We start from the raw sequence: 18,368 nt of genomic DNA, 5'->3' as shown, positions 1-18,368 counted from the left end.
GCCGATAGGGATATCAAGGAATGAGAGACGGTTAACTATCTTAATAACGAAGGGAAGCACCAAGGGAAATAGCACGAGACAAGAAATCGTCATATAAATTAAAAAGAATATTTTCTGAATTTTTAGACTTGAATTCGAGCTCGATATTAGTACAGAAATAGGCTCAACAGTCCAAATTGGATTGAGGATATCATCAGTACAGGAAAAAAAGATTTTGCTGCTGCCATGAAGAATGCAAGATGCAGGGCAAGAGCTGTTTAGCAAGAAGCTAATTGTAAAACAGGATAAGAGAATTAATAGCCCTTCGCCTGGCTCTTTTGAGAACACGAATTTGTCTTCTATTTGCAACAGGAGGACAACTGTTGGATTGAGGAATCTTGATGCGGATATTAAGACTCGAGTGCAAATTTCTTAGCAGTCTAATGATTGCAGGATTGATTCCAATTTTGCTAGCTTGGAGCAACATGGTGGCGTAAATTAGGGAATTGGGAGGGCACTTTACGTCGTGTCCTCCTATGACCAATTGAGAACCGGAAACATTAGTATCAATTAATCCGCACGCAAAAAAGAGAAAACGTAGAACAACGGAGAGAACTAGGTAATTCACAGCCACTGAAAAAAGAAGAAACGTTGAAATATTTCAGCGAAGACTTCTCCTCAATCGTCCTCAGTTCAAAAACATGAAGAAAGACGTAAATAAAAGTCCACGGAACAAAATAAAAAGACAAACCTTAAAACAAACATTAAAAAACGGCTTAGCGGAAGTTGAGCCGTCCTAACCCAGTGGTTATTACGCTGGACATGTAATCCTATGTCCTTTGGGAAAGGTTCTAGAATCCTGTTGTCGCTGATTATTTGTTTTGGGACTGGAATCCCCGGTATGACACTGCAAGCACATACAGAACTGACCTGGTACCAAAACTGGTGCCTGAACATATCTGGGGGGGAAAAACAGAAAGCGTCGGAAAATTTGCCCACAACTACGCAAACCGCATACGGGCGAAGGTAGAGAACCAGGAGATCGGCATCTATATAACGCGAAAAATTGTCTGCATGCGTAGAAGATTTTTTTTATTCGTATTAGTATGTGGTTCTTATAGTACTTCTAGTACTTCGCATGGTACTACGTTTAATTTTACAGTTTATTACATTCTATTCTAGTGTTTCAGTTACTATGTGCTGGAGTTCGTGCTTTACTATAATAAACGACACCACCGCAAATTACCAACTTAAGCTGTTACGGGGACGTGACCTGACACCCTTTTATATACTGGCAGTGTGACAAAATTATGTTATCTTGTATACAAAGATGCATTTTTTGTCAAAAAACTTTACTTTCAATATTGTGTTTAATGTTTAAAATGACATTAAATATTGTGTTACATGTTTAAAATTAATAATTAAACAACTCTCTAGGATGTTCCAGCTCCCCGCTAGAAGTGGAAAAAAAGAGAGGACACATCAGAGCTTTCCATGCAAAAAAGTGATTTTCCCGGTTGTTTAAGCCAGGACTTTAAGTTCAAGTATAGGGTTTTCAACCAATGCGATTTCAATGGTGTATTTTTATTTTGATCCGATTTGTCTTCAAAATAATTGATTTTGGGCAACTAAGGGTCATGGTTCATTCCTTACTAAATGTCATTCCCATCTATTTAATGGTTGCATAAATGGAAAAAAGAAACCGTGTCGGTCATATCCAAACATATTATAACGTTAAACATGATAATACATCTTAAAATTAAAAGCTACTACAGTGCAGCATCTATGAGACTCCTCTGGAGAAGGAAGATCGAGGTTCAAGTCGCTCTGTAGTAACGATTACTGTCTTGAGAAGTGTGCCTTGAGCTTCATTTCTATCCTTATCTCCAAGTTTGGAGTATAGCATTGTCTGTCCAAGGTCACATTCGAGAAGTTTTTGAACTAATGATGTCTTAATGGATTGTTGAAAATATATCAAAACTCTCATAAAGATTTAGTGACTTTACAGTGCAAAAGCTACACCCCAAACTTCAGAAAGTCATACACTAGATACGGTAATGATGAAGATATTGAAAAAAAATTTTATCTAGTAATGTTTTATGCCACTTTTTTAACGGTAGTTTTCACCATATGAGGGAAATTTTGTACCAAATACCTGGTGTACGCTTCAACATAAGAGGCGTAAAGACTGTATCCATTGCTTCAAATACCTTGCGATTTTAAGGAGAGATATGAAAAAGGGACTTTACAACCCATTTTTACCTACTAAAGGAATTAAAATATCCTTTCACGGGGACATTAAAAGGAGTTAGGTTAATAAGGAAAGGTAATAATTTTGTCGTTTTTTCAGCTAGTTTAGATGAGGAATGAGGCAACGAGATTTTCCAAATTACTCAATAAAATGTCGTTTTTACGTCATAGAAAAAAGCATAATAAGTGATAGCGATTTTGTCTTTATACCTGTTTTTGGCGAGAGGTGAGTATGCAGTTTTAAAATGACTAACGTACACGTTACATTCAAAGACACTAATGGGTTTTAGCAGAAACGACGAAACGATAGCAAACAAAATTTCAAAACTCAAACAGTTGTAGCAATATATAAAATATGCAGGGAGAAAAGAAATTCAATATAGTGAAAATTGCAAGGTTATACAACCGAAACTAAAGGGGGAGGGGTCAAATCACATTGAGAGAAATTTGATGCGTCAAAGAAGCAATCTTAGGCCACAGATCTGATTCCCATATCTTACTTTTTTACTAAGCCCTTTTGGGGGAAACTACCCTACCCCCTCTTTTGCCCAAATTCGGTGAACATAGCAGAAATGAAAAGTATCTTAGGCCGTATTTTTTTTTGTTGAGTGACACCATGCGATTTTTTCATTTTTTGTAATTACTAAGCAAAAGCTTTGATTAAAGCCAGTGCAATTTTTTCACCTACGGTATCCGTATCCATCTAAACAATTTCAAAATTTTTAGAGAAAAACTTAAAAAATATAGAATTTCACTGGAGTAAAATGAATAAAAGAGGAAGCTAAAGACACAAAGTGGGGTTAGTCAAACAACATAAGATTGAACTGATCAGACCTCGATAATTAACAAAGGCTCTTCATCCTCACTTGAGTAGTCCTGTTAAAAAGAAAGAATAAACATGCAGCCAGAAATAAACATCAATATAAACATTATGTAAGACAGAACTTCCTCACAAAACAAAAAGCAAAACGTTCTTATGTTACTAATGCTAAGATGCTTGATGGATCGCGGATTTGTTGAGAGACAACGTAGAAAGGAGAAACCAAACCCTAGCCTTTATGAACGAAATGAGTATGCCCATTGAGTATGTCAATTTAGAAGCAGAAGCTTCAGTAGCTAAAACATACCCTCAGACTGAATATAGTATTCCTAAGTCATAATCCACAAAGGAGTTTTGAAAAGTCTGGACGTCATAAGTTGGGCTGGAATGCGATTACACAGAATAGCTTAAACTCTATAGGAATTTATCAGGAGGTAACGAAAGTACAGTGAAGCCAGATGGCGTGGAGCAAGAACTTATACTTATAGATAAATATCCAGAGAGCACAAAAATCGTCCACCTTGCAAACTATATCAATTTGCATGATGGAAAATCCCGAGTTCTGTCGTCACTTCCGTCTACATTAAAAATCTGGAAACTTAAGTTGTCTATAGTTTGGACATATAAATTCTTAACTTGTACTTTTGGCATATTCAATGCTACACAATTACTACTACTACTACTACCCACTCACGGCAGCACCAAGCCGCCTGAGGCCAACACAGCTACGCATGGTCCTCCTCCATCCCAATCTATTCAAAGTCTCCCTCTTTACACCCTCTCAGGAAGTTTAGATTTCCCTTAAATCTTTCCTTACAACATGTTCTCACCCAAATTGGGGACGATATGCTTTCCGTTTAGCCCTAGACAGTTGGCCGACAAGAATAATCTTTGGTAATCTGCCATCCTTCCTTCACAGAATGCGTCCAAGCAATCTCAGTCTTTCTCTTATTATAGCACCAGAAAGCAGGATTGAACAACATTTTCCGTACAACCTACTGTGAGATAGTCAGTCAGTCGGGTACCCAAAACAATCCGTAGGTAATTTCTAAGGAAAACATCTAGCATATCCTCCTCCGTTTTTCAGAGTGCCCACGCTTCAGAACCGTAATTGACCACTTTCATGACTGTAGCTTCCACATATCCTAATCTTGGTTCTTAGACTTACCTTTCTATTCTTCCAATTTTTTTTTTTTCAACTGTGATTACTCGGCTATTCTATTTTTGCTATAGAAAATCGAGACAAGTTTCGGTTTCAGCTGTTACAGATAGCAAGATACTAAGCTCGTGCCGAAGGCTCATGCATAATACTTATTTGGTAGAAGTTCAGTTTGCATGTCATGCAGAACCTACTGAAAGCAACATTTTTTCTGGATTTTCTTTATAGCCTGAGGCAAAATATCATTATCATTTCTTGTGCAGTTTTGTGACAGGCAAATGGCTATTTTTGGGGATAAAATATTCAGTACTACTAATACTACTTACGACTCATTGCACCAACAGGCAACCTAAGGTCAACGAATCTTCACACAATATTTTTCCACCCCGCTCTGTTCAGAGCTTCACTCTTTGCTCTTTCTCCGGAAGCTTTTATTTCCTTTAGCCATTCCTTACGACCCATTCCCAACCCACTCAGAAACATCCACATTTTCGTTTGAATTCAGCTGAATTACCAAAGGACCCGATTTTGGCCGCCTAGCATCCTTTTCTGTAAAACATGAGCTAGTAATTTTGACCTTTCTTTCATCAAAACCCCGGAAATATCTAATCCTTACCCAAAAGTTGGCAAAATATAAACACGCTTAGCATAAATCAGTAAAATACTTTTTTTTTATTTCTAAATACGTGGCGCCAGGTATAATTAAAATTTTGATTTACCGCTGGTCTTTAACAGAGAAACTTTTAAGGAAAACTTCTCCAGGAAAATCATTCCAGATCAAAGTGCAACGTCGAATGAAGCTATTTTTCGAATACTCTGTTCTCGGCGTACCAACCTTAAGATAATTAGATCAAGCTGTGTGAATTCGTGTCTGTCTTGTCGGAGGGGGGGCATAATACAAGAAAGCTCTAGAGAAGGAGGTGAATTTATGTACTTGTAGAAAAGAGCCATCGAACGTACATCAAACCTCTCAATAACGGACTCGAGAGAGTCGTAGGGAACAGTTGATCCTGCCCTACTAGCCCTACACTGGATCTTTTGAAGTGGTGCCAACAACGTTTTCCAAGAACCATCATACAGCGGAGATCCATATTTAGCGATGAGCGTGATTTAAGACTTGTATAGTGGAATGATCGTGCTGTTGGGGAGATGGTTTTTGCAGTGAAGGGTGATCCGCAGCTTTCTTGCGCAGAAGGTTCTCACCCGATCTAGGTGGAGATCTGTGGAGAAGTGGATCCTGACGAAAAGAAGCTCGTCGACTTTCTTTAGGGCTAGATTCATGAAGATGAAGTTGGAGTGCACGCGTGGCACTTTCGTTCAGGGGATTATCAGCTTAATAATTTTGATGTGTTGAACTTGACCATCCAGGAATCGGACCACTTTTCAATTTCCAAAAGATCCATCTGTAGAGGCAGGGAGGCTAAGATTGGTCTTCATGTTTTAAGATGACTGCACGAGTCGTGGTGTCACCGGCTAAGTGATGCAGAGAGCTCACAAGGTTGCGTAGGTTCAAATATAAAACCCTGAGGTACGCCTGCCTTTATTGGATATTCGATGAAAGTGAACCCATCGGAAACAGCCCGCAGTGAACGATCAAAAAGAAAGCTTTCAATCACTTTTAACATACGTCCTTTGACACCATACGCGTAAAGTTTTTTCAGTAAGCCACGATACCATACTCTATCGAACGCTTTGTATCCTATCGAAAGGATAAACACTAACTCCATGTCGTATCCTTTTGCTAAAAACTTTATCCACTCCTAGTGTTGGGCCATTAAGCAGGCGAGTGTTGAACGATTCCGGCGGAATCCATATTGGCGGTCACCTAAAAAGTCATTTGACTTCAGGTACTGACAAAGGGAACGATTGGCAACGTTTTCTCAAAGTTTAACAATGCAGGAGAGGAGGCTAATAGACCTATATGAACCCACGTTTATTGCATCGCCATCTGGCTTAGGTATAGGAATGACAAAGACAGATTTCCATATGCGTGGAAAGGTTCCAGAGGAAAAACACAGCCAGGGAAAGGGATGACAAAATGTATACTGTCAGGACCTATGGATTTAGTCACATATAAAGAGACAAGGCTCTGCAGAATGTTAAGGATATTTGGAGTGAATAGTTCAAACGATCCATTATAGCATGGGTTTCATCAGGGAAATCAGAAACTTCTTCATTGTCGTCGTCCAGATTTGAGTATTCGGAAAACGTCTTGGCAAAAGCTTTGGTCTTTGCCTGCGGGTTTGAAGGATAGGACCGTCATTTATTTTTAGGGAAGGAATTGAAGTTCCTTTACTGACGGCAAAGCTTCTTTGACAATGCTCCAAAAAGCATTTTGGAGCTTGGTAGCAAATTTCTCTTGTGTGCCTTTTGTTTTGCTCAAACAACCTTTTTGGACTGGATGTTGAACCAAGGTTTGTCCTTGCTGGACACATTGATGCGCTTCGGTGGGTTAAAACTTGCGATACAGTTGGCTATAGCCTGCTGATACTTTTCTGCAGCTTTCTCGGGCCCTTGAAGGAAGCACGCCCCCCTCCATTGCAGAGAAGCAAGTGTGTTTCTTAAGCACAGATCCGTTTTGGATCTACGCCGATCCGCTTATTTGAAGATGATTCGTTGAGGCAATGATAGGTATGGTTGAGCCATGGTAGTTGTTCAAACTCATACGAAAGGGAAAGATCGTACAAGTCAAACCCCTCCTTATCAATATTTTTGCTATGGAGCCATACGCTATGATGGATGTTGAAATCTCTATGGAGGATGATGACAGAATTAGCGTATTTGCCCCTAGCGTATATGACTATAATCAAGCGAATATTTCTTGGTAGCTAGTGATCTGACAGGTTGGAGATTTATAGTCCCAATGATCACAAATTTATTTGGAAGGGTCACCCTAACCCACAAAGGTTCTTCGCCAGTTGAGTTTGAGATTCAGACAAGAGCATGGTATCTGGCCCTTTATATAAACAGAAACATCTCCTACATATTACGCACCGTCAGTGCGTACTCAGTCTTGCCTGAGGAACGTTTATACCAGTATGGGAACCTCGCTGAAAATACTTCTCTCTTTAGCATTTGCTGTACCGACTTATGTTGTTTTTTAGGGTAAAAACCAATCACTTATCTAAGAACTACTGGAATGTGCCATATTTCGTTAACAGGTATTTTTGCTTTCCCGCTAAACCCAACCAAACCTTGACATATGTCTGCAGGATTGAGTTTAAACTAATTTTAACCAAACTTTGACACAAGTTTGCAGAATTAAAAGATTATCGACAGTCTTACTTTTATGTAGTACAACAGGATGCATCACAGACTTAAATATCAACCTATACCGAGCATGAAATCTGAAACTTAAAACTAACCTTGTTTTCAGTATCCTTAAGTGTAAAACAATTTGCGCAGCTAATAGAGGCATTATGCAGTCGTTATATTTAACCCGAGTAGTGCCATTGTTTCGAAGAATTTATTCAACCAGGTTTAAGATCCAAATGACTAAACTTGTTTTTAAATATTCCACCATAAGTATACAAATTCAGTTTCAAGTTGAAATCAATCAATATGGAATTTTATTCGACCAAGGCCAAGTTTTAATTTTAACGCACAGGGTGAAATTCAAAATTGGCAACGAATTAGCGATATATGTGCATTTAGATTAGAGACAGCATTTGCCTTAACGCTGCAACGAGTTTGTTGTAGCAGTTGTAGTAGCGTATTTTACCCATATTATAAAGAACAAATTTTCGGAGATTATATAAAAGTATACTGGTTATCAGAGGGAATGGGTTCTGAATATTTGAACTTTGTTTTAAAAAAATTTGCTACTGCAGTTTAATTCTATTTTTCTAACATTAAGTTTTCAAAACTAGATCATTTTCATTATAGCAAATATGATGTTGGTTTTACTATCACACCTGAACCTACTATAGCCGTTTTTATGGTTTTTCAAAAACAAATCGTTGCTAGGTCCACGACAAATTTGAGGTTGAAAATGATACATACTTTGATAAATCATGAGGGCTATAATGACCTGGTTATTTGGGATACCGGGTTTAAACTTTGGTTTAAACCTGGTTTAATTTCACGAAACATCTTTAATTTCACCTAGATCTTGGAAGCTTATTATGTTATTTTTTATTATTATTAAGCAATTTCAATCAAATAAACGATAATATTCAAAGAAAAAGAAGACATTTAACTGGAATCTCCTGAACAAACATTTGCCTTGTGACAGATTTAAATGTAAATCTTAGCTGAAAAGTGAACATAACCCAAATGCATTTCGACAAAATAGTCAGTAATTCATTATGGTTGTTTTAAATTCGATTGACGGACAACATTCAAAACTTTTCCGGGACACATATTGTACCCATAAAGGGCATATAAAGGACATATAAAGAAGAAACAAACTGAAGAATTAGGCAATGTAAGACAAAGACTGATAAGACGCCAAACAAATAGACAAACAGTTGAGTCAGCTAAATGGAAGCTGTCGCATAAAAAAATCCCACATCAATAAAAACTTAGGAACACCTTAAAGTATCAAATTTCAAACGATTATCAAATGAAAAAAGAGTAATCAAATACTTTGACCGCTTGACATCAGGACGACAGGAGATATCTGATTCTTAATCTTTAATGCCTCGGGAGACCTAATACTGAAGCTACGAACTGTCACAGCTGGAGAGTACTATTCATTTGTTACTTCAATAGGACGTTTTTTAAAATATAACTTTAAAATGCAAATACACCTTTTGGCCTTCGCCAAGAGGATACGCAAGAAACGTCTCTTACGTTTAAGAATCTCAGAAAATTAAAACTCAACCTCCGTAAAACGTTCATAAATGTATAGATGATTCAATTTCACAATCTGAAAATCCCATAAGCAATTTTCAAAACAAATACACTTTTCTCGGATCTTATGTCATGAATAAAAGGTTAAATAACGGAGTCTTCCTCGTTAGCTATTTGACCAAAAAAGAACTTCAAAATTACTGGCACAAGGCGTCAATTACAAAAAAACAGATTAAGCCCAAATTTAACAAATAATTAAATAAAATATTAAAGAGAATATCATTCAAAATTGCAGATAACAACCAAATGAGGAACAACATTTAGTTCTATCTACATAATTAAGTAGCCCTCAAAACTGGTTTCTAACAATGTAGTCTGAATAAACTGGAGCTCGCCAACTTTTATGAAGAATACTTTCAAAAGTAATAAAACAAAGCCTTACTTTTGTTGCAACATACAAAAAAATTTTTTAGACTACAAATCTTATTAGCGAACTATTTTGGTTCGACAGGATTTGAGTTGTTGAGGTCAAAAGTCGAATGATTAGATTTTGATTTAGCTTTATCTGCCTCTCAATTCAATGTTTTTCTGCTATACATGGTCTCAACATGTCAATACCATTTAGAAAATTAAGGCCAATCTACAAAATTTCGAGTGGCAATACATTTGTATCTTAACAGAAAAAATTATCTATTCTCTGTGGAAAAATTTATTACAGAATATTTTTTTTTTTCTACAAAATAAAAAGCAGCTGGAACTTACAAAACCAACAAAGAGCCTTAGAAACATGAATGCTCCGTTATATGTACAACGACACTAAAATCCTTCTAGTTTTAGAAATGTCACGCTTTTTATTATACAGAGTTTTATAGTATCACGCTTTTCTCCAACGTTTTCTTTTAAATATTTAAGAAGCTTTGGACGACACTTACCCTATTAGTAGTGGGATGCCTTTCTCTGTTACTTGGTGATACTATAACTTCTTGTCCAGTGGCCAAAGATCCAATAGGAGTAGACTAAGAAAAACATGAAAATTATAATTAATAAAAGAAAAAGGTAAGACAATTGACACATAAGCGGTAATATTAAAAGCAGGAAGACAACTGTAAATGAAGGATAGATCCAAGTACCTTTCCTTTAAATCCATCATGCAATCCCCTTATATTTTTGCATAAATAGGAGTAACAAGCTGTACCAAAATATACTTAAGAAGTATGAAGCATACTGCTTTGGAAAACCCTTTAAATAGAGACGTTCAACTCAATAATCCGATGTTAAGATTTTTCCGGTGATCTCTCATGAAAAAAAAAGTAGGAAAAGTAAAGGACATAAAGCAAGAGAATATCACTATGAATAAAGAAATAAAACCTAAAACAAAAAGAAAAAGCCATGAACAATACAACAAAGCAAAGAAGAACAACCATAAATAATTAAGAAATCAGGGTAAGGTGGGTGATATTTATCCAGTTAATAAAACGAAAAGCTTAAGTAGACATTACGGCGAAGACATCCATAAAGCCGCCCTTAGTACAGTATTTTTTTGAAGTTACCCAAAAAGGACTGATGAAAAAATGAGCCACGAACGAAAGGTCGTTCAAAAAATGGAGTGGGCATGATTTCTTCATCATGCCCGTTGGCGATGCAACCTGTCTACTGAAATGATGTGTATTAAGACGACTAACTGATCTGTATTTGAAAATAGGAGGAACACGAGTTTGAACCTCTTTGCATTCAATTGTCATAAATAGGTTTATAAAATATCCCCAGTATCTCTGTTTAAAGCCAGGTCTTTCTGTATGTAGTTAAGCATATTTTACAAACATAAAGACCTCGCTTTAAACATAGATACTGGCAATATTTTTGTGAGATCTGTTTACGATAATTCAATACAAAGAGAATGAACTCACATTCCTTCTTTTTCCAAAAAAGAAAGAATTCCAGGGAAAGAGTTCATGCCCAATCCATTTTTTGAATGATCTTTCATTCGTGGCTTGTTGTTTCATCAGTTGTTTTCTTCTTTTACAGCGAGGACAGCTTGGAGGAGGTCTTTGCCGAAATATCTACTTTATCTCTTCGTTTCATTGACTGACCGAAAACCATCCTCGTTTGGTTTTTTGTTACTTAATAATTTTTCTACATTCTTTGTTGTTTTTTCGTCCTTCATGTGTAACCAGTGTGCTCTTAGAGAGCACAATGGAATGGAAAATGAAGCCAATCTTACAACACACACAGATTACTAATTATAAAACATACAGATTACTACAGTTTAGGATGGTGGCGCAGCTAAATCAACAAAATCAAATAAAGCAAAACAAAATCCATGAAGATCTATGTTATAGGAGAGTGAAACACTGCTTTAGTGTTATTTTAATTGAATTCAGAATTTTTTCAAACAGTTTGGGGATTATGTTTTATCGACGTCGTAACAACTCACTGAAATTAACTAAATTATTAGCATAGATATATTTCTACAGATTACCCTAAAAAAGAAAGTACAAATAGCTGAGAGGGGGGGGGTCAAAAATATCAAAGGAACAAGCTATTGGACAAAATCACTAAATAATTCTAGGGTATTCACAGCACTCGTTTCAAACCTTTCCCGATCTCACAACATTAGATGGTGGTGCATTACGAAGCAGACGTAACTCCTTGAAGTTTGAAGGCTTTTTGAAAAAAACAAAAAAATCAATTTTATATCAGAAGACAAAAAAAAAAAATATAGATCGGTGCACGTAGAACGACCTATAGTGGAAGGGAGTCAAAAAGGTTTTTCCTTGGCTTTTTGATGCTTCAAAAGTACGTCATGAGGGAGAGAATTAACATCTTTTCACGAGGTTTCTTCAAACGAAAGGAAATGTTTCTGAATAAAGGATGGAAGAAGAATCCCGTCTTGAATTCGAAGAGTAAGGCAGAATTTCTCAACCTTTTAACTACTCCAGTCCCAGGATGAATTGTTCAATATAGTCCCATACCCTCTTCGGTAGACCATCATAATAATCATCACAACTCCTTCCACTAGTTTGTAGTCTGGCTTCCAAACCAAGATCAAGCCACATATCAAATAATTTAACAAGTTTTCCAGACGGGATTGTTCTTAAACATTTGACTCCCACATCTCGAAAGAATATGAATGTCTCTGATTACGAGCCCTTGACTTACATCCCAATAAACTTATATTACTTACAAAATAAAATTGATAATTTTTGCTTTAAAATAGAAAGAATACACAAGATTGAAAATTTTTCAACATGCGATAACACAAAAAACCTCTAAACAGCCATTGCCGTACAACATAATAAAACATTAAGACCAGTCGAATCTTACGAAATTTTTGGCGTTTCAGCTTAAGGAAATTTCACAAAATATTTACAACAAAACTGTGAACGCTAGTAACGACTTAATTAAATTTTTAGTCCATTCAGAAAGTTGTGTCCGGCAAGCTTTCTTAAAAAATAAGTTTTGTCCGAAATTCCTAATTTTCATAAAGAACAGACATGAAAAAAACAAACATACTATGCAGAAACTGTGAATGATTGCTGGGCAAACAGTTCCATTGTAACTGAACCACCGTGTAACAGAAACACTGTAACTGAACCACCGTGCAATTGAACCACCGTGCAACTGAACCCTCGTGCAACTAACCCTCGTGCTACTGAACACTCATGCAACTGAACCCTCGTGCAACTCAACCCCATCTAACTAAACCCCCGTGTAACTGAACCACCATGTAACTGAATCACCGTGCAACTGAATCACCGTGTAACTGAACCCTCGTGCAACTCAACCACCGTACTTACATTGGGTAAAACACAGGTTAGAATCTCTACACGTTCAACCTTGTCGGAATTGTTTGCTCTTTTAAGTCTTTATATAAATTACTGTCAAGATGATTTATAAAAATGTCTGTTTTCTTGTCACAAAAACAAAGAAAATCGGACGTCATAAACTCTTAAATCCAGATTTATTTCTCTTTTTTATGTCTGTTAATGGGGGTTCCCTTCTACGGGTCTAAGCGTTTACCCCTCACCCACGCCGAAAATCCCCCCCTCCACCCAGGGAAACCCCTCAACTGCAAAATACCTCTCTCGCGGAAATTATCGTTTTCAAAGATTTAAAAATCTTCTTTAAGTCGTGTTATTTTTTAATTTAATTGAGAAGTTCTAAGGGAAGTGGAAAAGAGGAATTTATGTGTAAATCTTGCCCCCCCCTCCGTGCAAATACATTCTTCTCGTGAACAAACCTCCAGAAAACCCCCACGCAAAAAAATTCCGCATGTTTCCCAATAACAAATACTATCTGTAAGCAATAGACAAATCAAAAAACTTAAAAAAGGAACTGAAACTTCTGCAATGGGGTTAGCTGATTGTTTTGTGGCTAGGAAGAGAGGGAGATACCTCAAAGGGTGCATTTTGATGCTAAAACATCTCAGCTCTCATTGAGTCTTCAAATATATACAGAATTAGCTCTAAGGGAGAGACGACAGAAGGATGGAGGTAGAAATTGTTTGATAATCCCCAGGCATTTCTAGTCTTTTTTTATTATAAGCCGAAAGTGATTGGAGATTAACCAACCGCATGAGGTTTTTTTTTTGGAGGGGGATTATCCACGGGGTATTTTCCTCAAGGGATGTTTTTCAGGGGGGGGGGGTGAACGGGGGCTCTCACCGTTTACATACTGTAGTTTTTTTTACCACTTTGCTTATTTTGTTTTTATTTTTTGGTATTTTCTACGCTCGTAGTTGGTTATCGTTTGGTTTGAAAAATGTTAATTACCTGCTTAGGTGGAGCAGACACAAAAGCTACTTTCTCTTTGTGTTTGGAAACTTTTGGTTTGATTTTTTTTTCTTAGATGAATCAGGCCTTTCCTGAACGTTGAGTAATAAACATCTTTACTGAAGATATCGGAACTTTGAGAATTTATGTAATAAAAAAGTCGCTTTTGATTGGGCTTTCTTTAAATTAATTAAAAAGATTCTTTCGGAAAACAATTTGTCAAAGAAAAGTAAAGAGCCATATTTAACCAAAAACTAGCATAAATAAATTCCTATAATAATTCAAACCCAAAATGATCAGAAATTACTACAAAAGAAAAGAAACCCCAAACGAACAGATAAGACAAACGATCATAGAAAACATGGGGGTTTTGGGGAAAACAAAAAGAAGGAGCTATACATGCTGAACCCCAGTTCTAACAAACCCCTATTTAACTCAAGCCTCCATTAACCCAACCCTCATTTAAATCAAATCCTGAACCTAAGGCAAGGCATAAAAATAACTTTGAATTAAGGCTAATTAAAAGCTCAAAATCTATTTCTCGCTTCATTTGCGGTTTCTAACTTGTATTACTCATCAGTGTAACCCCTAAACCCTCTAATCTGAATGAAACATTCAGGATTGGGCCTATCGCCAAAAGCACGCCCTGATACAGTGTTCATTTTCGTTTTATTGCAAACTATGAACTTTCCATTAGTTCGAAGTCTCCCACCCACAATTCATCCTGAAAAGTCTTACTTATTAATGGAAGCCGTCCTTGAGGTATTGCTATGTAACCCTTTTGAGAATACGCATAATCATAGTCAATTTGAACCAATTCAATTGCCGCTGAAATATTCCTTGACAGCTTCACCGTAATACCCTTAGCTTACGTAGTAGCAGTGGTAAAATTAGTAGCAGTATGGATATAGCACCTTTTATTTTCTTCAACACACCAAACTTTCCCTAGGATATTACTGATGCGCCCTTTTGACAACCTGTATACAGATGGCGTGATGTGATTCAGTTCACCTTCCACCCTCAATATTCCCTGAAAATTCCACCTTCATACCGTTCATTACCGGTAGGTACAGTTGTAATGGTTAGTCCCAGTAATAATATTAGTAGTAGTATTAATAGTAATAGCACTAGAGCTAGTGGCAGCAGTGGTATTAACATATTGCCTTTTGTTCAGCAGAAGATCCCTCTCATCAAGTTCTAGAAGTTTCGACTTAATTCTTCATAGAAATAGCTGTTGATAACCTATTTCCGATTAATCCTTCTGATAACCTATATATTAATGAAGTTGCTGAATTTTCCAATTAATGATTTAAGCTTAAAAATGGTTACGATAAAAATTGCTGTCGAACTAGTGGTATTCGTAGTTGTAGTAGTAACAGCAGTAATAAATGTAATTAAAATAGGAATAGTATTAGCAGTAGCGTGCACATGGCCGGATTTAAAGCTTTGACACTTAAGAGCCAATCGTTTTTGCCACTCCGTTTTTGCAAGATTTTCGGGGTTATTCCCAAAAATTAGGGGCTAATGGAAGCAATTAACAGGAACACAACTGTAAGCGAAAAGTGATGAAAGAGAGGGGTAATACCGAACTCTCAGCTACCATTCTTGGGAGACATCTGACAGTTTATAAGTGACCATAAAATTCCTGTGTTGTTTTAAAGTTACTTTTCTGTGAATAGGCAGCGTGGTAGCAGAGTGCACCTGGCGACGATAAATCACATCAGTCCAGTTTTTGTTAGGAAAAAATTACTCAGTGATAATTTATTGCTCCCCCTGGCATTATGTGTCCCTAGGTCCGGGCCTAGGGACCTAGTGGTAAATCTAGGCCTGAGCGTGCACATATTTCTTTTTGGTGAATTGACTTTCCCTTTAAGTACTCTCTGAAAGTTACAACTTAATACACAAATCCTTTTTTAAGACATGCCATTTTAAAAATATACATGCACTTAGTATCTTTTTACTTAGTTGAAGTTCCCCCCTCAAATTCCCCATTCGGTCAAATTTTCAACTTGATATGCATAGCCTTAATAGCGCTAGTTTAATAGTAGTAGAGGTCGTAGTAGGAGCAGTAGTAGTAATAATAGTGTTGAATTAGTGGTAGTAGCAACAGTATTAATAGCAGTAGTAGCAGGTAGATGCCCCACAAGTTTCATCTTGATACGCTAAGCTGTTCCAAAAAAAAAAAAAAAAATGCTGATACACCTGTATCAGCAATCTGTATGTTATTGCAAGTTACCAATAATTAAAATTTAAGGTTTTTATAGAAGGGATGGCCGTAAAAACTTTGAAGGAGGCTCATTTGATTGGAAATTGAAAGTTCAAGTTCAATTTTGAAGAACCAAAGGCAATCAGAGGAAAATCCGCCTTTCTCTCTTAACCGACACCCCCCCCCCCCAATACATCCGATCAAAATAAAAATAAACATTTTGTTCAAAGTAGTTTAAAGGTCAAATAACCATGCCTTTAGGGTTAATAACCCCACCAGCAGCATCTGGGGCAAGGGCTGTAAGTTAAGCTAGTTGCTCATTGCTAACACATAAGGTTTTTGTAGAATTTTTTTTTGTATGAACTGGGGGGGGGGGGGACTCATTCGATTGGAAATCAAAATTTCCAGTGAACATTTTCAGAGTTAAAAGTGATCGGAGACCTCCTACCCCACCTTATTTTTTCCCCAAATACATCCGATCTAAATTTTGAGACGGCCATTTTATTTAAAACTATTGAAAGGTTAAATAACTATGCCATAGTTAAATAACTATGGTTCACAACCCTCAGCCTCTGGTGCAAGAGCTGTAAGTTATACAAGTTGCCTATTGTTAACATATAAGTTTTTTTTATGAAGAAAAGATGGCATGTTTGATCCTATAAATAAAAAAAAGCATGCAGCATTAAGGTCAAACCTTAGGGAAATGCCAAGAAGAATGCCAAACACAATCAAAAAAGCATTTATTCCTTTATTGGTTGTGAAAAGGAAATACCATTGCTTTGGAATTTACGTTCGTAATGTCATTCAAACCATAATTTACAAAGGCAAGCTTCTTTTTTTAAGACTAGTATAACATTAGTAATACGGTATTAAATAGCTTTTCAGCAATCCACAAGAATTCATACATGGGCTATTAAAAAAGGTACACTAAATGTATACCCAAATAAAAAATATAGACAGAATTAGCTGAAGAACGCTTGTAGTATTTTTTAAACAAACACTAAATGCTACAATGCAATTAAGAGACATAAATAATAACATAGATACTTTTGGATTGACGAAAGTTTATTCCAATAAAAATAACACTCTCCCTCAATACCGGAATAACAAATAGGGTAAGTCTATTACCCCTCTAGTCCCTATACTTTACAATTAAAATAACTTTCCTCAAATACGATTAGATAATAACCCATATTTGCAAAGCAATGCAAAAAAAAGAGAGAAAAAAACACATCAATAGCTCATCATAGCATAAGGCCGCCCTGGGCGAACAGAGCAGAGTAGCGCAAAGCTGCACCAATTTTTGGCGATTTTTACCTGGATGACTGCCATTCTTTCAGCACCTCGCGACAGGCAGGTTTGAACCCTAATTCCTAGACTTTCCAGACACGAGTGGAAATATAACTGGCATGCACAAACGAGTACGAATATTTAACTTGAAGTAAAATTCTGCTTCAAATGTTAGCTTAATTTTCAGTAGTTGGTTTATTTGTATTACAGTAAAACTTTTGTCAAGCGAAAATTTAAGGGAAATGGATATTATTCTGCTGAAGATAGGCAATCCAAGTACGAGCAATATCAAACAGCAAGGGTTGATACCAAAATTAAAGATTTTGCTACGAGTTAAGTTCCTAATACAATTACACGAATAAGTAGGAAAAAAATGAACATAAACACAAAATAATTTTTTTTGAATGAATTCTATTTGTAGGAGAAATCATGGCTGTTAAAACAGCCACCTACTACACGTGCAATTCAAATAAGAGGAAAAAATACCCCCCCCCCACTTGTCGCTGTATGATGAACAAATTTCCTTGCATAGAATTAAGATTGACGATAGAATTTCAACCATAAAAATAATTAGGTAATACCTTGTATTATTCATTGTATTATTCCAATATTTGGGAGACATTGCCACTAAAGCAAAATATTATGTGGAAATGTTTTTCACGATTTAAGAGATAAAAGGGACAGTGACTAATGAAGGTTTTTTTTTTCTTCTTGTTTGAATTAATATGGAGACACTTTCGCATAATCTCATCACCGGGATCAAATTCTGAGCCATGCAGTGTGTTGCTGCAGTCGAGTTCGAACTCTGGTTTCCATATTACCTAGCTGAGATCAAACCCATTGCTTCACTAGAGGATGAAGGTCTTACTGCACTACTTTTCTATTTTCTGGGGCTTATCTATTACTGAATACTCCCTTTACAAGTTGATAAAAAAACAAAATAGAGGTCTTCCCACAAACTTCTTTTTAAAGACAGGACAAATAGTCGCGTTAAAAAACAATTAAGTCTTATTAGATAAAGGTAAATAAAGCAAACACAATAAAATTGCGCTTATATATGGTTTATGTTTCCTTAGCACTGTTAAGTTTATGCGTCAA

The 18,368-nt window shown here is 36.4% G+C and overlaps 1 protein-coding gene across 2 annotated transcripts in view; it reads right to left on the bottom strand.

Annotated features, from left to right (window-relative positions):
* The window catches only part of gish (casein kinase I gish), a 156,404-nt gene that overhangs the window by 16,587 nt on the left and 121,449 nt on the right, over positions 1-18,368 (bottom strand). For both annotated transcript variants that reach the window (XM_089094620.1, XM_089094621.1), the window contains exon 9: positions 9,935-10,018. In XM_089094620.1, the coding sequence (XP_088950746.1) occupies positions 9,935-10,018 (84 nt within the window). The remainder of the gene's footprint in view (positions 1-9,934; positions 10,019-18,368) is intronic.

Source organism: Artemia sp. Qi Xiang Cuo, chromosome 9 (assembly GCF_049724085.1).
Source record: "Artemia sp. Qi Xiang Cuo chromosome 9, ASM4972408v1, whole genome shotgun sequence".
Lineage (NCBI taxonomy): Eukaryota > Metazoa > Arthropoda > Branchiopoda > Anostraca > Artemiidae > Artemia > Artemia sp. Qi Xiang Cuo.
This window is presented reverse-complemented; position numbering and strand designations above follow the sequence as displayed.